This window comes from Schistocerca serialis, chromosome 5 (genome assembly GCF_023864345.2).
Source record: "Schistocerca serialis cubense isolate TAMUIC-IGC-003099 chromosome 5, iqSchSeri2.2, whole genome shotgun sequence".
Classification (NCBI taxonomy): Eukaryota; Metazoa; Arthropoda; class Insecta; order Orthoptera; family Acrididae; genus Schistocerca; species Schistocerca serialis.
This window is the reverse complement of record NC_064642.1, coordinates 142,541,238-142,563,197: the sequence shown is the minus strand read 5'-3', so window position 1 is coordinate 142,563,197 and position 21,960 is coordinate 142,541,238. Positions and strand designations below refer to the sequence as shown.

At 42.4% G+C, this 21,960-nt stretch overlaps 1 protein-coding gene across 7 annotated transcripts in view; it reads right to left on the bottom strand.

Annotated features, from left to right (window-relative positions):
- The window catches only part of LOC126480890 (cellular tumor antigen p53-like), a 146,300-nt gene that overhangs the window by 80,087 nt on the left and 44,253 nt on the right, over window positions 1-21,960 (bottom strand). For all 7 annotated transcript variants that reach the window (XM_050104282.1, XM_050104280.1, XM_050104283.1 and 4 more), the window contains exon 4: window positions 3,191-3,367. In XM_050104282.1, the coding sequence (XP_049960239.1) occupies window positions 3,191-3,367 (177 nt within the window). The remainder of the gene's footprint in view (window positions 1-3,190; window positions 3,368-21,960) is intronic.

The window sequence follows — 21,960 nt, the reverse complement described above, 5'->3', positions numbered from 1 at the left end:
CAATGTTGTTCAGACATGGAGGAGATACAGAGACACAGGAACTGTTAATGGCATGCCTCACTCAGGCCATCCAAGGGCTACTACTGCAGTGAATGACCGCTGCATACGGATTATGGCTCGGAGGAACCCTGACAGCAGCACCACCATGTTGAATAAAGCTTTTCATGCAGCCACAGGACGTCGTGTTATGACTCAAGCTGTGTGCAATAAGCTGCATGATGCGCAACTTCACTCCTGACGTCCATGGCTAGGTAAATCTTTGCAACCACAACACCGTGCAGCGCAGTACGGATGGGTCCAACAACATGCTGAATGGACCGCTCACCATTGGCATCACATTCTCTTCACCTATGAGTGTCGCATATGCCTTCACAACCAGACAATCGTCAGAGATGTGTTTTTAGGCAACCCGGCCAGGCAGAATGCCTTAGACACACTGTACAGCGTGTGCAGCAAGGTGGATGTTCCCTGCTGTATTGGGGTGACATTATGTGGGGCCAACGTATGCCACTGGTGGTCAAGGAAGGCGCCATAACAGCTCTACAATACATGAATACCATCCTCTGACCAGTAGAGGAACCATATCGGCAGCATATTGGCGAGGCGTTCGTTTTCATGGGCAACAATTGGAGCCCTCATCGTGCACATCTTGTGAATGACTTCCTTCAGGATAATGACAGAGTGGCCAGCATATTCTCCAGACATGAACCCTATCAAACATGCCTGTTTATGGACGACATGACCCACCAACCACTCTGAGGGACCTAACCCGAACCACCGTTGAAGAGTGGGATAATCTGGACCAACAGTGTCTTGATGAACTTGTGGATAGTACGCCACAACGAATACAGGCATGCATCAATGCAAGAGGACGTGCTACTGGGTATTAGAGGTACCAGTGTGTACAGCAATCTGGACCACCACCACTGAAGGTCTCGCTGTATGGTGGTACAACATGCAATGGCGTGGTTTTCATGAGCAATAAAAAGGGTGGAAATGATGTTTATGTTGATCTCTATTCCAATTTTCTGTACAGGTTCTGGAACTCTTGGAACCGAGGTGATGCATAACTTTTTTTGATGTGTGTATGTCATAAAGCAATACCTCCTGCCTGCTGGATTCCCTATGTATATCTAAATTTATATTCTGCAAACCACTGTCAAGTGCGTGGCAGATTAAGAGTTTCTTTACGTTCCACTGACATATTCAGAGCGGGAAGAATGATTGCTTAAATGCTCCTCTGTGTACTGTACTTGCTCTAAACTTGTACTCACAATCCTTATGTGAGCAATAAGTTGGGCGTTTTAGTACATTCCTAGAACCATCATTTAAAGCCGGTTCTCGAAACTTTGTAAGTAGGCTTTCTCAGGATAATTTACGTCTTTATCTGTGACTATTCATGCTGCCCTTCTCTGTATACGTTCACCATCCCACGTTAATCCTATTTGGTGCAAGTCCCATGCATTAGAGCAATATTCCAGAATGGCTCACATGTGTGATTTGTAAGCAATCTCCTTTGTATACTGATTGCATTTTCCCACTATTCTATCAATAAACTGAAGTCTACCGCCCGCTTTCCTCACAACTGAGCCTATGTGATCATTCCATTTCACCTCCCTACAAAGTGTTTCAAGCAGGAATTTTTAGGAGCTGCCCAATTTCAACTGTGACTCATAGACACTATAGTCACAGAATAGTATTTCTTCTTTTTTTGTGAAGTGCACAATTCTACATTCCTGAACACTTAACAAGCAAGTTTAACTTTGAAATCTTATCAACACCTGACTGAATAGATTCGTTTTTGGGGGGATTCTGCCATGAGCAAAACACAGTTTTATCCTTTCTTCTATTTCCTAGACACATTCACTGAAGTTTCAGTCTCATCAGTGGGCTTTTATTTTCTTTCTATTAAGCAGGAAAAGTGCTCTACACTCCTTGTAAACACATAAATTCGAGTTTTTTTTAAGACAGTATTCACAGTGCTTTTAATGTTGTGGTTTTCCTGATTTTTAAAGTTTTAATTGCAACTGTTTTCTTTCAGCAAGCATACAGAACTTAATGCAGAAAAGTTACTTACTTCGAAAGTCTATGGTTGGGAATGTTATGGTTAGGCCAAACATAAACTAATTCTATCTGGGAGTGAGTGTGTGTGTGTGTGTGTGTGTGTGTGTGTGTGTGTGTGTGAGACAGTTCTACCACACACCCACCCACACACATGCTCATCCCCCCCCCCCCCCCCCCCCCCAAAAAAAAAAGGCAAGGTAAAAAACTGATTATAAACTGCACTAACTGCACTGCTGCTTCTGAAATATCTCTCGGAAGCTCAATATTGCTAACTTGATGGGTTGGTTCTATTGAATACAAGCAGTTTCATTCATTAGAGACATATGTAATTTTTTTCTGTTGAAAGGACAAGTGCAAGCACATTAATATATCTTTACACACCATGAAAAGGACACTGGTATAACTACTGTGCAAATAGAAACCGAAAAAGATCTTAGTAACTTGCAGAAGAGACCAGCACAAAAGCAAAGTTACATAAATACTAAAAGAGACCAGCACGAAAGCAAAGTTACATAAATACTAACTTTTGGAAACAGACATCACTTCTTCTAGCAAAAGAGAGGAAATATTTGGAGAAAACAGCACTAATCAGAGATTAATTAAGAAAGTGCAATCACTCCTCTTTCTGCTCAGAAGTCAAGGGAGAAACTGCACCCAAGGTAAATTGATAAAATTGCTCTAATGATCAACATTTCATTTCCTATTGACCAATCACTTGTCTGTAATCATTTTACCACTTAAATCAGTTTCCCTTTCCACAAGTTAAAGGAACAGGAGTGAAGAAGCTTTCTGGTTGTACACAATTAAGCAACACCATGAACTACAAAAAATTAACAATTATTATGAGAAATACGCATTCTTCCTTAAAAGATTTGTAATGCAAATTCTACAAAATGGTCACCTAAGGAATACCTACATACTGAAAATTTTCTTATAGATTTCCATATTGAAGACTGGAATGTGAATGTTTTGTAAACAGTATATAACTATTTACAAATGAGTTTGTCTCATGTTATGTTATGCAATTATGTGAAAGTGTTGAAAGTTAAATAAAAATTTAAAAAGTAGTGGGAAATATATATTCATTTTGTTATCAATAAAACAGTAATGTTAAAAGCACACATACCAGGCAGTCTGGTCCAGTATCAGGTGATATAAGTGCCGCAAAATTATAATCACCCACAAGTCTGGACACACTTGGCAAATTACCAGTTTGAATGTTGTTTACAAATCCACTATTTTGTGTATCCTGCATTTGTAATGTTGATGCATCAAAATCTGAATTCTCCCAGATGCTTGGATCCTGTGTATTCAAAAAATTTTGTATTAGAGTAAAAATCTTAATACACACTTAAAATACATCACATTACCACTAATAGCACTTTCTTCAGATTCATTTCAGCTGCCGAAAAGCTATGTTACTTTTAGATGTACACACCAAAAACAACTGAAAACAAATTATATTTTCTGTACCATTTTTTTGCATCCTTGAGAAGAAAAATTCATTTCTAATTTTACTGATAAAAATTTACAGTGCTCATAACACAGAATATTTGTGTCAGTTACAAGAAAAGAATAATCATTGTCCCTACTTTGCATGATGCACATAATTCTTTTTGACACCTATGAAAACGCGACTTCACTCAATAGCAATAACTTTAAATTACCTTCAAAATAACACAAAAAATTAGTTATATAAAAAAAAGGAACTATCTTAAATACATCAACTCAGCAGTGACACTGGCGCATAACCTCCTGCGTGTACACAAAAAAAGGACATTAAATAAAACATACCACATGGAAGGACTTTTAGAAACACCAATAACAAACTAGCTTTCGCAGCAAACGGTTGCTTCATCAGGAAAGAGGGCAGGAGAGGGAAAGACGAAAGGATGTGGGTTTTAAGGGAGAGGGTAAGAAGTCATTCCAATCCCGGGAGCAGAAAGACTTACCTTAGGGGGAAAAAAGGACAGGTATACACTCGTGCACACACACACACACACACACACACACACACACACACACACACATATCCATCCGCACATACACAGACACAGACAGACATTTGTAAAGGCAAAGAGTTTGGGCAGAGATGTCAGTCGAGGCAGAAGTACAGAGGCAAAGATGTTGTTGAAAGATAGGTGAGGTATGAGCAGCGGCAAACTGAAATTAGAAATTAGCAGAGATTGAAGCCTGGCGGATAACGAGAAGAGAGGATATACTGAAGGGCAAGTTCCCATCTCCGGAGTTCTGGCAGGTTGGTGTTAGTGGGAAGTATCCAGATAACCCGGTCAGTGTAACACTGTGCCAAGATGTGCTGGCCGTGCACCAAGGCATGTTTAGCCACAGGGTGATCCTCATTACCAACAAACACTGTCTGCCTGTGTCCATTCATGCGAATAGACAGTTTCTTGCTGGTCATTCCCACATAGAAAGCTTCACAGTGTAGGCAGGTCAGTTGGTAAATCACGTGGGTGCTTTCACACGTGGCTCCACCTTTGATCGTGTACACCTTCCAGGTTACAGGACTGGAGTAGGTGGTGGTGGGAGGGTGCATGGGACAGGTTTTACACCAGGGGCGGTTACAAGGGTAGGAGCCAGAGGGTAGGGGAGGTGGTTTGGGGATTTCATAGGGATGAACTAAGAGGTTACGAAGGTTAGGTAGACAGCGGAAAGACACTCTTGGTGGAGTGGGGAGGATTTCATTAAGGATGGATCTCATTTCAGGGCATGATTTGAGGAAGTTGTATCCCTGCTGGAGAGCCACATTCAGAGTCTGATCCAGTCCCGGAAAGTATCCTGTCACAAGTGGGGCACTTTTGGGGTTCTTCTGTGGGGGTTCTGGGTTTGAGGAGATGAGGAAGTGGCTCTGGTTATTTGCTTCTGTACCAGGTCGGGAGGGTCGTTGCGGGATGCAAAAGCTGTTTTCAGGTTGTTAGTGTAATGGTTCAGGGATTCCGGACTGGAGCAGATTCGTTTGCCACGAAGACCTAGGCTGTAGGGAAGGAACAGCATGCCACCCTCCACCTCAAAAAACTATCCAATCTCCTGGTTTCCCACCTCCGGAAAGGCAACTCACTCACCCTTCACAACCTTTCCAGCAAACCTCAACCTCCTCTCATTGCACACAGACCCAGTCTCTCCCATCTACTCAATCTCCCACTTCCAGCTCCACTCCCCCGAAAACCTCAAAATTCCAATCAACACAATCTGGAACCACAACACCCTAATTCAGTAGTTAACCTTTCCTCCAAACCTCTCTCCCAATCCGAAACCTGTCCTATCCAAAGGCCTCACCTTCAGCCCCACTCCCAGATTCAACTAAACAGCCCTTGTCAAAGATTTACTGTCCTACACCCATACTCTCTGCTGGAAATATCACTTTGCCACGAAGAAAAATGATCCTAATCCTACTCCTAATGATCCAACTCCCCAAGACACTATCCAAATTGAACCATGCCTGGAACAGTTCCGTCCTCCGTCACAGCGGGGCCCCACCACCTCTTCCTCAAAAAACACCCTCTCCAAACTTTCCAGGATTTTTCGACTTCCAGCATTGCCCCTCAATCCTTCTTAAAAAACCTTAATCCTACTCCCAACATCACCACTGTTGAAGCCCAGGCCATCCGTGATCTGAAGGCTGACCGATCCATCATCATTCTCCCGACGGACAAGGGTTCCACGACTGTGGTACTTGATCGTCAGGAGTATGTGGCTGAGGGACTGCGCCAGCTTTCAGACAACACTACATACAAAGTTTGCCAAGGTAATCCCATTCCTAATGTCCAGGCGGAGCTTCAAGGAATCCTCAGAACCTTAGGCCCCCTACAAAACCTTTCACCTGACTCCATCAACCTCCTGACTCCTCCAACACCCCGCACCCCTACCTTCTACCTTCTTCCTAAAATTCACAAACCCAATCATCCCGGCCGTCCAATTGTAGCTGGTTACCAAGCCCCCACAGAACGTATCTCTGCCTACGTAGATCAACACCTTCAACCCTTTACATGCAGTCTCCCATCCTTCATCAAAGACACCAACCACTTTCACGAATGCCTGGAATCCTTACCCAGTCTGTTACCCCCGGAAACCATCCTTGTAACCTTATACACAAATAATCCGCACATCCAGGGCCTCGCTGCGATGGAGCACTTCCTTTCACGCCAAACACCTGCCACCCTACCTAAAACCTCTTTCCTCATTACCTTAGCCAGCTTCATCCTGACCCACAACTTCTTCACTTTCGAAGGCCAGAGATACCAACAATTAAAGGGAACAGCCATGGGTACCAGGATGACCCCCTCGTACGCCAACCTATTCATGGGTCGCTTAGAGGAAGCCTTCTTGGTTACCCAGGCCTGCCAACCCAAAGTTTGGTACAGATTTATTGATGACATTTTCATGATCTGGACTCACAGTGAAGGGCTCCAGAATTTCCTCTCCAACCTCAACTCCTTTGGTTCCATCAGACTCACCTGGTCCTACTCCAAATCCCATACCACTTTCCTTGACGTTGACCTCCACCTGTCCAATGGCCAGCTTCACACGTCCATCCACATCAAACCCACCAACAAGCAACAGTACCTCCATTATGACAGCTGCCACCCATTCCACATCAAACGGTCCCTTCCCTACAGCCTAGGTCTTCGTGGCAAACAAATCTGCTCCAGTCCGGAATCCCTGAACCATTACACCAACAACCTGAAAACAGCTTTTGCATCCCGCAACTACCCTCCCGACCTGGTACAGAAGCAAATAACCAGAGCCACTTCCTCATCTCCTCAAACCCAGAACCTCCCACAGAAGAACCCCAAAAGTGCCCCACTTGTGACAGGATACTTTCCGGGACTGGATCAGACTCTGAATGTGGCTCTCCAGCAAGGATACAACTTCCTCAAATCCTGCCCTGAAATGAGATCCATCCTTCATGAAATTCTCCCCACTCCACCAAGAGCGTCTTTCTGCCGTCCACCTAACCTTCCTAACCTCTTACTTCATCCCTATGAAATCCCCGAACCACCTCCCCTACCCTCTGGCTCCTACACTTGTAACTGTCCTCAGTGTAAAACCTGTCCCATGTACCCTCCCACCACCACCTACTCCAGTACTGTAACCCGGAAGGTGTACACGATCAAAGGCAGAGCCACATGTGAAAGCGCCCACGTGATTTACCAACTGACCTGCCTACACTGTGAAGCTTTCTATGTGGGAATGACCAGCAACAAACTGTCCATTCGCATGAATGGACACAGGCAGACAGTGTTTGTTGGTAATGAGGATCACCCTGTGGCTAAACATGCCTTGGTGCACGGCCAGCACATCTTGGCACAGTGTTACACCGTCCGGGTTATCTGCATACTTCCCACTAACACCAACCTGTCAGAACTCCGGAGATGGGAACTTGCCCAACAGTATATCCTCTCTTCTCATTATCCGCCAGGCCTCAATCTCCGCTAATTTCTAATTTCAATTTGCCGCCGCTCATACCTCACCTGTCTTTCAACAACATCTTTGCCTCTGTACTTCTGCCTCAACTGACATCTCTGCCCAAACTCTTTCCCTTTACAAATGTCTGCTTGTGTCTGTGTATGTGCGGATGGATGTGTGTGTGTGTGTGTGTGTGTGTGTGTGTGTGTGTGTGTGTGCGCGTGCGAGCGAGTGTATACCTGTCCTTTTTTCCCCCCTAAGGTAAGTCTTTCCGCTCCCAGGATTGGAATGACTCCTTACCCTCTCCCTTAAAACCCACATTCTTTCGTATTTCCTTCTCCTTCCCTCTTTCCTGATGAAGCAACCGTTTGTTGCGAAAGCTTGATTTTTGTGTGTCTATCGACCTGCCAGCACTTTCGTTTGGTAAATCACATCATCTTTGTTTTTAGATATATTTTTCCCACGTTGAATGTTTCCCTCTATTATATATATATATATATATATATATATATATATATATATATATATATATATATATATAAAACAAAGATGATGTGACTTACCAAAAGAAAGCGCTGGCAGGTTGATAGACACACAAACACACACACAAAATTCAAGCTTTCGCAACCAACGGTTGCTTCATCAGGAAAGAGGGAAGGAGAGGGAAAGACGAAAGAAGGATGTGGGTTTTAAGGGAGAGGGTAAGGAGTCATTCCAATCCCGGGAGCGGAAAGACTTACCTTAGGGGGAAAAAAGGTCAGGTATACACGCGCGCGCACACACACACACATACATATTCATCTGCACATACACAGACACAAGCATACATTTGTAAAGGCAAGAGTTTGGGCAGATATGTCAGTCGAGGCGGAATTACAGAGGCAAAGATGTTGTTGAAAGATAGGTGAGGTATGAGCAGTGGCAAACTGAAATTAGAAATTAGCGGAGATTGAAGCCTGGCGGATAACGAGAAGAGAGGATATACCGAAGGGCAAGTTCCCATCTCCGGAGTTCTGACAGGTTGGTGTTAGTGTGAAGTATCCAGATAACCCGGACGGTGTAACACTATGCCAAGATGTGCTGGCCATGCACCAAAGCGTGTTTAGCCACAGGGTGATCCTCATTACCAACAAACACTGTCGGCCTGTGTCCTTTCATGCGAATGGACAGTTTGTTGCTGGTCATTCCCACATAGAAAGCTTCACAGTGTAGGCAGGTCAGTTGGTAAATCACGTGGGTGCTTTCACATGTGGCTCTGCCTTTGATCGTGTACACCTTCCGGGTTACAGGACTGGAGTAGGTGGTGGTGGGAGGGTGCATGGGACAGGTTTTACACCAGGGGCGGTTACAAGGGTAGGAGCCAGAGGGTAGGGGAGGTGGTTTGGGGATTTCATAGGGATGAACTAAGAGGTTACGAAGGTTAGGTGGACAGCGGAAAGACACTCTTGGTGGAGTGGGGAGGATTTCATGAAGGATGGATCTCATTTCAGGGCAGGATTTGAGGAAGTCGTAGCCCTGCTGGAGAGCCATATTCAGAGTCTGATCCAGTCCCGGAAAGTATCCTGTCACAAGTGGGGCACTTTTGGGGTTCTTCTGTGGGAGGTTTTGGGTTTGAGGGGATGAGGAAGTAGCTCTGGTTATTTGCTTCTGTACCAGGTCGGGAGGGTAGTTGCGGGATGGGAAAGCGATTTTCAGGTTGTTAGTGTAATGGTTCAAGGGATTCCAGACTGGAGCAGACTCGTTTGCCACGAAGACCTAGGCTGTAGGGAAGGGACCGTTTGATGTGGAATGGGTGGCAGCTGTCATAATGGAGGTACTGTTGCTTGTTGGTGGGTTTGATTCGGACGGACGTGTGAAGCTGGCCATTGGACAGATGGTGGTCAACGTCAAGGAAAGTGGCATGGGATTTGGAGTAGGACCAGGTGAATCTGATGGAACCAAAGGAGTTGAGATTGGAGAGGAAATTCTGTAGTTCTTCTTCACTGTGAGTCCAGATCATGAAGATTTCATCAATAAATCTGTACCAAACTTTGGGTTGGCAGGCCTGGGTAACCAAGAAGGCTTCCTCTAAGCGACCCATGAATAGGTTGGCATACGAGGGGACCATCCTGGTACCCATGGCTGTCCCATTTAATTGTTGGTATCTCTGGCCTTCGAAAGTGAAGAAGTTGTGGGTCAGGTTGAAGCTGGCTAAGGTAATGAGGAAAGAGGTTTTAGGTAGGGTGGCAGATGATCGGCGTGAAAGGAAGTGCTCCATCGCAGCGAGGCCCTATACGTGCGGAATATTTGTGTATAAGGAAGTGGCATCAATGGTTACAAGGATGGTTTCCGGGGGTAACAGACTTGGTAAGGATTCCAGGCATTCGTGAAAGTGGTTGGTGTCTTTGATGAAGGATGGGAGACTGCATGTAAAGGGTTGAAGGTGTTGATCTACGTAGGCAGAGATACGTTCTGTGGGGGCTTGGTAACCAGCTACAATTGGACGGCCGGGATGATTGGGTTTGTGAATTTTAGGAAGAAGGTAGAAGGTAGGGGTGCGGGGTGTCGGTGGGGTCAGGAGGTTGATGGAGTCAGGTGAAAGGTTTTGTAGGGGGCCTAAGGTTCTGAGGATTCCTTGAAGCTCCGCCTGGACATCAGGAATGGGATTACCTTGGCAAACTTTGTATGTAGTGTTGTCTGAAAGCTGACGCAGTCCCCCAGCCACATACTCCTGACGATCAAGTACCACGGTCGTGGAACCCTTGTCCGCCGGAAGAATGATGGATCGGTCAGCCTTCAGATCACGGATAGTCTGGGCTTCAGCAGTGGTGATGTTGGGAGTAGGATTAAGGTTTTTTAAGAAGGATTGAGGGGCAAGGCTGGAAGTCAGAAATTCCTGGAAGGTTTGGAGAGGGTGATTTTGAGGAAGAGGAGGTGGGTCCCACTGTGATGGAGGACGGAACTGTTCCAGGCAGGGTTCAATCTGGATAGTGTCTTGGGGAGTTGGATCATTAGGAGTAGGATTAGGATCATTTTTCTTCGTGGCAAAGTGATATTTCCAGCAGAGAGCACGAGTGTAGGACAGTAAATCTTTGACGAGGGCTGTTTGGTTGAATGGATCCTCCCTTCCTTGGAATTGCGCAATTGGCAGTCATACTTACAACAGATCCTCCACTCTTGAAACCACCCCGGCTCAACCTATCGCAACCTACTACCCCAAACTCTCCACCCAACATTTCTGTCCCCTCTGTCCTATCACCTCTTCCCGATTCACATTCCCTCACCCTTACTGTGCTCTGCTCTCTGCAACATACCCATCAGTCTATTCCCCTTCTCTTCTCCTCTCCTTTCCCATTCCCCCTCCCTGTCCTCCCTCACCCACAGCCACACTATGCCTGGCAGCCTTATACTGCCACCTAGTTCCTGCACGCTCCACCAGGCAGCGATGTCTGCTCTCCCCCCACCTGAACCCTGCTATCCCTCCCCTTTCCCCACCCCACTCCGGACTGTTGCTTCCGTTCAACATGATACAGTTGCCTTCTGGCCAGAGTGACCAGAGCAAGCGGTCATGTGTGCAAGATGTGTGCTTGCTTGTGTGAATGTGTATGTGAGATTACCTTTACAAATGAGGCTTTGGCTGAAAGCTTAATGTGTAACAGCCTGTTCATTGCACTTGACTGCGACTCTACATGTCATCATTATTGTGAGTAGCAATTTATCCTTTTCCTAATATTGTTGGTATTCCAACCAGGACTTTCTATTGTTAGACAATGAACTTACAGCTTTAACAGTGATCAGGAGTAGCAGTTTTTTTGTTTTTGTTTTTTTGTTGAATTCAAAAGAAAACCTGTATGGGTATTGTGTAACAGTAGTGTGTGTGTTCCCAAGTAATGGAGAACGTCATTTTTCGACAAATCATGCAAACTTTAGAGTGACTTTCCTGTGAATTCTGAACTACAAAAACAAAGACAGAGACTTAAAATCTATATTAACATTACAGCGAAGTATGTTTACAAAGTCAAATCAGCAAAATAATATGACAATGGCCTCTTACAAAATCTGTTATATCTTAGCAAGAAAGGATAAACCTTCCAGTGACAGGAAAGTAATTAAGGAAGAAATGATCAGTGCCATGGAATCTCTATTTGATGGTCACAAAGATAAACCTGCAATTATGTCTTCTATACAAGGACTTCAACTGCCTCATCAAACTACTGCTAATGTGTTGAACAGATTTATAAAAATTCAGAATCTCAGTTATATCAGAACCTGCAACTGTTTGAATATTTTTTGCTTCAGTTTGATGAAAGCATCGACATTTATGACATTGGAGAATCGTTATTTATTAGAATGGTCTTTCATGATTTTACAGTTAAGGAGCAAGTTGTAAAATTGCTGCCATTTCTTCAATGTACAAGGGGAGAAGGCATATTTAACGCATTCATGAAATTTGTGAAAGGTAACAACTTTCCACTCTCTAAACTTGTTGCTATAACATCAGATAGGGTGCCTTCAAAGACTGGAAAGAATAACGAGTTTGTTCTCTTATGCTAATGATGATTCATTTCCACAATTTCTTTTTTTATCACTGTATTATACACTATGAAGCTTTGCGCACATAGGTTTTGAAGTGTGAACACATCATGAAAATTTTAACTCGTATAGTAAATTGCATCCGATCATCATCTACATGTCACTGATTGTTCAGAAATCTTTGGAATATATCAGATTCTGAGCATGGTCATATGATTCTTCACGCAGACTGAAGGGGAGAAACTCTGGAACAATTCTGTAGTCTTCTAGATAAGATAAAGAGATTTTGTGAAATCAGTTCCTGGACAATTTTGTCAAGAATTCAATGAGATATCTTGGTTCACCAGATTTCACCTCAAAATTGAATCAGCTAAATCTCTAATTGCAAGGGATAAATCACGACATTTCAGCCATGATAAGTGCATAAATGTTTTTCAGAGGAAACTAAAATTATGTATTTAACATTTAAAGGAAATTTCCTATCATACTTTCCAGGCTTGAATTCAATTCTGGAAACCATAAATGGTGGCGAATGTGATTATCTGTCTTACACCACAGATCAATCCCAGTCACAGAATATAGTAACAGGTTTAGCCAGTTTTCAGCACTAGACCCAATGATTACGTTTATCAATAATCCATTCATTTCATTTGACGTTGCTGAATTATGAAGTAGCATATGTGCGATCTTCAGAAATTGTAAACTTCAAGAATTACACCTAGAAATTTTAAATCTTCAAGGAGATATATGTTTGAAATCGTCTTTTGCTACTTCAAGCAATTTCTGGGCTTTGGTGCTAACCAATAAATATCTCATATTTGTTAGTGTTTCTTTGAAAGCATCTACATCTACACGGTTACTCTGCAATACACACTTAAGTGCCTGGCAGAGGATGACATATGTATATTCTGCACCCATGGCCAGGATACCTTATCCTCATTCCTACACAATCTCAATACTTTTTTTTCCCATCCACTTCATCTGGTCCTCCTCCATCCACTGTGCTACCTTCCTTGATGTAGATCTCCTCCTCTCAGATGGTTCCATCAGCACCAGAGTCCACATCAAACCCACCAATCACCAACAGTATCTGCACTGTAACAGCTGCCATCCCTTCCACAATGAAAAATCCCTCCCATACAGCCTGGCCACCCGTAGCAAACACATCTGCAGTGATGAGAACTCCCTCATCCAGTATGCTGAAGGCCTCACAAAGGCCTTCACAAACAGGCAATACCCTCCAGTCCTCATACACAAACAGATCTGCCATGCCACGTCCCCAAACACACCTGATCCTCACATCCATCCCGAGAACCAACCACAAAGAGGTGATCCCCCTTGTCACTCAATACCACCCAGGACTGGAATAACTGAACATGTCCTTTGTCAGGACTCTGATTATCGATCACCATGCCCTGATATGAGACACATCCTACCCAAGATACTTCCATCCTATGCGAAAGTGGTTTCCACAGCGTACCCAACCTCCACAACATCCTAGTCCATCCCTAGGCCACTCCCACCCCGTATCTCCTGCCACAGAGATCATATCCTTGTGGAAGAGCCAGATGCAAGACCTGCCCTATCCATGCACCCAGCACCTCCTATTCCAGTCCCATCACATGCTTATCCTACCTCATCAGAGGCTGGGCCACCTGTGAAAGCAGCCATGTTATATACCATCTCTGCTGCATACACTGCACAACGTTTTACACTGGTATGACAACCAACCAGCTGTCAACCTGAATGAATGGCGACTGCCAAACTGTTGCCAAAAACAAGGTGGACCACCCAGTGGCACAACATGCAGCAGAGCACAACATGTGAGATTTTAATGGCTGTTTCACAACCCATGACATCGGGATCCTCCTCCTCCACCACCACCACCACCACCACCACCACCACCACCACCACCTTCTCTGAGCTGCGCAAATGGGAGCTAACCTTACAGCACATCCTTTGTCCTGTAATCTCCCTGGCTTAAACATAAGGTAACTCACTGCCCCCCCCCTCGCCCAACTGTGTGTACACACACACACACACACACACACACACACACACAAAATCCCCCGTCGCAGTACCCTGCCCAATTTGTCAGCTAGTTGTGTGCTACCATCTCATGCCTAGTCTGTGAAATCGCATGCCCAGCAGTCTGCTGCCTACCTCCTCTACCTGCACCCCTAGCTAGCCTACAGACCAGCCTAAAGACAGCTCCCCACTTTCCCATGAGCTGCTAGACGCATCCCTGAAACCCCCTCCCTGCCTCCTGCCTCACCATCCCTCGTCCCTGCATTTCCACCTCACCCCAGTATACTCACCTTGGGCCAGGAAAGAGCTGGGAGTTGACTGAGCACAATGTAAGAAGACAAGTGTGTTTTTTTTTTTTTCATATTTCTCCTACAGCTTGAGAAAAGAATTTCATTCTGAAAGCTAGCAAAGCTCTATACTTTTTGTGTGTGTGTGTGTACCTTTTGACGATGCTACGCTTCTGCCTTTTTGTGAGTCGTCCCCTTCATTCCCAAATAAAACTTAATATTTTTGTAGCATTTACCTATCTGACTTTTAGTGTGTTTTAGAAACCATGTATGGTTCTCCATCACAAACTGTCTGCTGGCACTGCTGCTGGCTTTGATCGCCACTCTGGCTTTCCTTTTCATGAAGTGTATTGATGTAAAACTGATGGTAGATTGATGGGATGTAGCACAATAAGTCAATAAGGTGGTTGTATTTCTTGTGTTTTATCTTTGGTACAAGATGACTTTGATGGAGTTCTTTTGGAAACGCAACTTACTAACTTTCTCCAATGACTGCAGCCTCAGATCTAGGTTTTCAAAATACAGTGCTTTTTCACTGAATGCTTCTAAAACAGTTTTGTTGGTTTTCCCTTATTGAAAGGCATTCAATGCACCTCCATATGCTTTTCATTGTGTTCTGTTTGAAGAGTTCAACTACTTTGAATTCTGTCCTCCTCTTATGAAAGTAAACCTTTAGGACACTTTAAGAACTACCTCTTGCCAGTGTCCTGTGATATAAATTTCTCCTGACAGTCAAAAATAGTTTTCTTGTTGATCCTGAAATTGACATCACATTCGTTTGAAGAATGTTCACTCAGCAAGCATACAGGATGTTTCAAAATGAATATATGGAGTTTTAAGGGTTTGTAGCATTTGTTTCATTCAGCTTACAATTACAAATAATAAATCAAAAGAAAGAGTAAATAAAACAGTTTTTCTTAGAAGTGTTCACGATGAGGACCATTCATCACACATTGAGTTGATAGGCAAGTTCTTCCCAAATCTCTATCAGTGTGTTTGGAGTAACTTCACAACAATGCTTTTCCTAAGTCGAGTAGATTTTTGATTAAAGACAAGACAATTTGTGGAATAGGCATATACATATGATCCTTTATGAACCATCAAAGGTAAAAATCGCGTGGGATCAGATTATATGCAAAAAAACAAGCTCTGTCATCCGGCCCCTTCCAGTCAGTCCAGCAGTCATGTACTGAGTTATGCCAGTGGGGAGGTGTATCAAGATAAGAAATGCCACTTACAGTTGCTTCATTGAAAAAAGAAAGGCCCATAACCTTTCTGCTGGGATATGGCACAAAAAACATTCAATTTAGTGGAGTCTTGTTGCTACTGTACTTGACTGCCAGATGCTCACACCATTTGTATTTACATTTTCACTTAGGTGAAATGTCTGTTCATCACTACAGATGACATGAGCCACAAACTCTTCATCGTCATGCAGCAACATTTTGTTTGCAAAACTGGCACATAAACAGTGTGTATAAAATGGACAAGGAAAAAAATTTCCAGATTTTTCCCAGATTTCCTGGTTAAAAATACAGTTTCTCCTGGGTGAAAACACACTGTTTCCATGTTAAATGACATTAGATTTTCCGTCGGAATTGTAAAATTTATCAGTCCCTTGAGTGGTATGTTTTTATACTCTGACATAGAATTTCCCAGCACTTTAGAAAAATGAAATTCAGGGGAAAAGAAACGTTTTGGGAAGATTTTTGATGGGCATCAACATGTACTCTGCATATTTTCGTATTGCGAAAGTATAAATTCAAATTCCACCAAACACCGCATGTCACTTTCCGCACCATTGAAATCAAGATTGCGATGTGCTTTTTTAAGCCAGTCATAGCTCATGTTACATGATCTCGCCAGCCAATTACAGCGGATATTCAGACCATAGGGCACATGATGCACTCAGCCAATAGCAACATAACTTAAGTAGCGCGAATATACAAGCTGGAAAAGTTAATGTTTTAAATTAATATATGTAGTGCTGTTACTAGAAAAGCAAAGCTTTCATATACTGCAAGAGAAATAAGCTTTCATACAAAATGTTGATCTTTTTTGCGCGTGTTATACTTTAGGATATATCACACAATTGTGCCAGCAAAATTTTTAGCAGATTCCAGTGACTTGTCCTCAAAGTTTTCCACAGATAAATTAGTTACCAGGGATGAGAGAGGGCTCTCTGTAGTAATACATCAATTTGCTCTGGGCTCGAAATTCCTCTAAATGGCTCGTCAGCAAAGAGCTGATTTAAAATGAGTCAATAGCTCTGTGATTTAAGAGACTCATTGTGCATTTTCACACATAGTCCAACTTGCGTAAAAGGAAATTTACTTTTAAAGTAACGCTTTTCAAACCACTTTTTGCAATTTTTCCCGCGACATGTCAGAAACAGGTTTGTTTCAGCAGTTGGCAGAGCGTGCCAGATTACAGGCACCACCGTGCTCGCGCAGCTACGATGACACAGGTCCAGATTCCCAACGAAGTAGGCCTTGACCCGATATTAAGCTTTTCAGTATGGTTTTCGGGATGCAAATTTTCTTGGAGTACCAGTACTGTATTGCCTCATGTTTGGTTCTTTATTATGGCATAATGCCATACGTGGTAGAAGATGGTAACATTCACTTGAAATGCAGAAAGCAGTTGAAACTAGCCAATTGTGTGGAATTAAACACTTCTTCATTTCAAATACATTGACTGCCTCAGTGGGAAAGATTAATAAAAACAAAATTTCTTTAGCAAACTGACAAAAATAATTTCATTGTTCTACAAGGTGATGATTAACGCTTGACTGTCATAAGGTGGAAATAAAATCTGAAACTAATAACATGTTTTAGCCTTCTGTAATTACATGAATGTATTTTAATTCACTTGATAGTTCCCGGCCACAGAAATCCGTTTTGTTTTCGTTTGATGAGAGAGCAGTAAATGAAGAGGAAACAGCAAAATCACTAAATGTAAACATGGGCCACGTGGAGATTACACACTTCCCAACTATAATTCAGACTGCTCTGCACATCAGCTTCGGATCTACAATGAATGTGTTCAAAAACCAACAGGGATGTGTTTCAAAATCATATGAGTACTCGATAGAACAATGTGCACTGGATGCTGGACGCTTTGTGAAACAAGGTTTTTTTCCTCAAGAATATGAATTGCCCCCACCCCACCCCATAGAGCCGGGCCTGATGCGCATGTGTGAATCTGACAGGCTGGGGGCAGGAGTAAAATTTTTTCCGGTTGCATCTAGCTGCTTGCTGCAACTGCTTACACAGCCAACAACTGAATCTAAATGTAAACAGGGGCAGCGGCAAGAGGGGGTGGGATTATAGCCCCCCCCCCTCAATGGAGTACCATATTACACTGAATAAAATGACTTCAGAAATCAGCGAATATATTACTTCAATCATTTTCTATAATTATATAGCGATATAGGTTGCAATGTATTTCAAACATATTATAACAAAAGAATAAGAGCAGCAAATTGCTTACTATTTAAACCAATAAGTGTCATTTAATTTAAAATGGGCATCTTATTATTTATTAATATACACTGAATGTATAGTGATGTACATGTACCACTTACAATAATCAAGAAAGCTAAATATGCCAGGTATCCCTACAAACACTTAAATTTCTGACCCCATACAAAAACTTCGAAATCGCTGGACATCTGGATCAAATCGTATTATATTCCCGGGCACACAGATTCTGTAGACATGTTTTTACTCTGAACTCCAAAACAGTTACCAAAAACTACTTTAAGCAACACCAAATTTTACCAATTTGTCGGTAGAGGTCCCCAACTCTCCTCTCCTTTTGTTAAGCGACATTCCATTCCAACAAAACCCCTTACCCCCTCACCATTAGCCCCCCCCCCGCCCCCCCTTGACCGACTTCTAGAGCCGCCCCTGAATGTAAACAGTTGTGACATCACGATCATCAGAGGCAATTTGTTGTTATGAAGCACTGCATAGTCTCCCTAAAGCCTTTGACACATTTTGCTGTTGGCAGATGCTTGTATGAGCACTGCGTTTTGTTGATGAATAAGGTGCATTTCCTTTGCAATTTAAGTTTTATTTTCGTTTTTTTGTTTCTCTAGTTCATGTTTTATTGCTGCAGTATTATTCTGCAGTAGCGGGATACAGTAATATCCTTTGTATTGGTTCTTACCAGTCAAAATTACAAAAAATTAACTGAAAACTAAAACAATGAAAAATTCACGGAATTCTAAAACATTCCCAGATGTTCCTCGGTTTTCTCCCGGATGAAAAAATTCCCAGGTTTTTCCCGGATCTCCCAGTAGTCTCGGGTCCTATACACCACGGTAAACCATACTCCGTAGCCTTTAGAGCTTGTAACAACTGTAAACAATAAGAACACAGTTGTAAGCACCTTCTCAAAAATCTCCACATGGGCATCACTGGAACTGGTAATTCACAGCTAGCCTTTGAAACTGATTTCTTGGGGTTACGTATGAAATATTCTCACTCTTTCAATGCGCTCTTCAGTCATTCTTGGTTGTTCCATACTCTTCCTTTTGCGCATAGATATACAAACAAAACTGTCCAAGTTATTCTTTCATTTGATGTATTATTTATAATTTTAAGTTGAATGTAATACACTACAAAGCCTTTGATACCTATATATTCATTTTGAAATGCCCTGTATATATCCCTCTATTGCCCATGACATACAGCCTTTGCTCTGCCAATCACACTGTTACTAAAGGGTTTAAAGTGCTGCATATCAGGATATAATATTTGCAGGAACTTTGGTACACAAGGAACTATTTTTTTGCTTAGGATTTTCATCAGAATTATGTCTGAAAACTGTATCTCCTAAAATGTTTTCAACTTATGAGTCTGTACGAGCATCTATATTTATCACTTCCAAATCACAAAATACTGTCTGAGAGTGGCTACAACTGGAGAACAACTGATCTATGCCATTATCTCCCTTAGGCAACAAACATTACATCTGAAATCATACCGAGTACTTACTTCTGCCACTACACCTCTATCTGCTGGAACCTGAGGTGTGACACATTGTTTATTCAGAACATTACACTTCTTCCTCTCAAGCCAAAGAAAGATGAGAGTGTAGAAACACTGTTTACGGAGCATTTAAGTAGAGAACTTTCCACTGTTTGCACTGTGGATTAATGTATGTGCAGACGTGGTGAGAGAAGCACAAGGACAGAACATCATCAAGGCTTCACAGGGATCGATCGTGTCCACCTGCAGTGGGCAGGGTCTCTTATACTTTGGCATCATGGCTTCATGATGTTTTGGAAGGCACAGAGCAAGACGCACTGCCAATAATGGCAACAACCAGGAACGACTGAAGAAAGCTTAACAAAAAATGTCATTCTGTTCCGAGACTTTGTACCGAAATGATTACATGCAACAATTTATGCGAGTCAAAAATGGAAAAGTGATCTGTCCAGCCACAGTTGTAAATGTTCTTATACACTGGATCTGAAACACAGTTGAGCTTGCATAGTTTGAAGCTCTCTTATAGCTCTTGACCTTCTGCAGAAGATAAAGAAGCCACAAGATTTTTGTGTCACTGCATAGTGGGTCGATTACATCAAGAAACTTTGAGAAAGGCAACTGTTAAAGAAAAAGACATAATTAAAGTAAAAGTTATCACTTACAGCATCAGGGTGACAGATCATTTTGGCTTAGCCCAGCTACAGAACTTGGCTGTTACACTCCAACCCACACTTTAACTTCCTTTTCCTTTCAGTGGAAGATATCCATACCTATTGAGTGATTTACTGAATTCCATACTCTCAGAAAGGGTGGTTGCTCCATTGACTTCCACATGCCTCAGATACAAACTACACAAAAAATAAGATAAACTAGTGTAGCCTAAGTAATGCCTATCCTGAGTAGTCGGTCTTCAATTTCAGTTCATCGTAAGTGAAAATAGTGGTTTCCTTCTGGTGTCAGAGCCGTAAACATTTGATGATGTTTTTGAACTGTGGCTCAAAACAAGTCCTCAGTGACAACAGCTCACAGATCATCAAAATTCAATACTATGTATTTCATTACAGCACAAATCATGAATCGCACATTTCAACTGTTCACACTGTTATTCTTAGTCAATGAAGTCTAAGGCAGATATCAAAGCCCATTCAGGGGAGCACGACACACAAAAACAGTTGTTATATTCATTTAACACACAATGAGGCACTGTGTGTTGTACATCAATTAAATATAATGATTGCCTTGAACACTACCTCACATTCAAAGGACAGACAATATTAAAAAAAAATAAATAAATAAAAATAAATATATAATAAAAAATTATAAAAGCGATATCCAGAAAGTTCCGCGAGTGTTTCTATATTGCGAATGGATTGTTGGCTTATCTCTAACAGCAGTTAAGAGTCCTTCGAAGTAATCCCTGTCAATGGTAATGCTCTTCTGCGAACAGCTATACAAGTCCTGGAAACTCTTGGAATAGTCATATTTACGGATAACTTTCAGTTGGATCATAACATTATGTTGGATATCCAAAAACCCCTGGCCCTTCAGTGCTGATTTCGGTTTGGGGAAAAAGTAAAAATCTGCAGGAAACATGTATGCAGGGTAAAGTGGGTAATTGAGTGACAACTTCCCTGCTGACGTCATGGCTGCAGCAGAAAGACTGTGTTGCCTGGCATTATCATGGAGCAGGGTCCAGTCATCTTGCCTGGCATTCCAAGGGCATTCCTTCTTGGCATGTTTCAACAGAGATTTAGCATTTCCAAGTATTCCTCTGCTAAATTTGCACTGTCACATGATGATCCTGGGACAAAAGTTCCTTCATTTCCTGTACATGGTCTGGGTTGCATGCTGGTCAAGTCAGGATGGGGGCAGGGTCTTCAAGTGTCCGAGTCGTCTTGGAAGTGTTTAAACCATTCATAAAAACAATTTAAGGTGACAATGTTTGTCTTACCCTGTTGTCACTACTTCATGAGTCTCTTTCACAGATTTTCCAAGTTTGACAGATTTGCTAATCCATTTTGGGTTTCAACCACGTGCACTACACCTTCACTCTACAATGAGCAAAGCACTCATAGTGTCGCTACTCGCGAACTTGTTCATACATGTCTTGACCTGTCTGGCACGGGATTCGGCAGTGGCACACTTACGACTGTGAGCAGTATGACATTATTCACCAAATTTTCTGGCCAGAGACTGTAACTACTGATCAAGACCCAGAAATTTTTTGTGGCTCTGATAAACTCCAATGGTTTAAGGAACACAAATATTTCTGCACAATAAACTGTTCATCTTTTAGGGAGGTGTAACCAAAAGACACTATCAAGGGCAACAGTTAAGCAGCAAGACTCCTTTCTTTTAAAGATCATCAGTATGTAGAAGGATAAAAATCATGGTGCATATTGAAAGCAAAGAAAAAATATGTTTAAAAATGCAATTTGGATAGTTCACATTTTACAAAGATTCACATGTGGCAACGAATATCAACCAACAACACTGACTCTTTTTATCAAAAGTAATCATAATCTGATTTATATATTTCTGCAGCTAATTGAATTACACTGCCTTACAAACAAACTGTAGTACCCAGAAGGGGGAAAGGAAATGAAATGAAATTTTAATATACGACAGTATTCTACGGATTACAC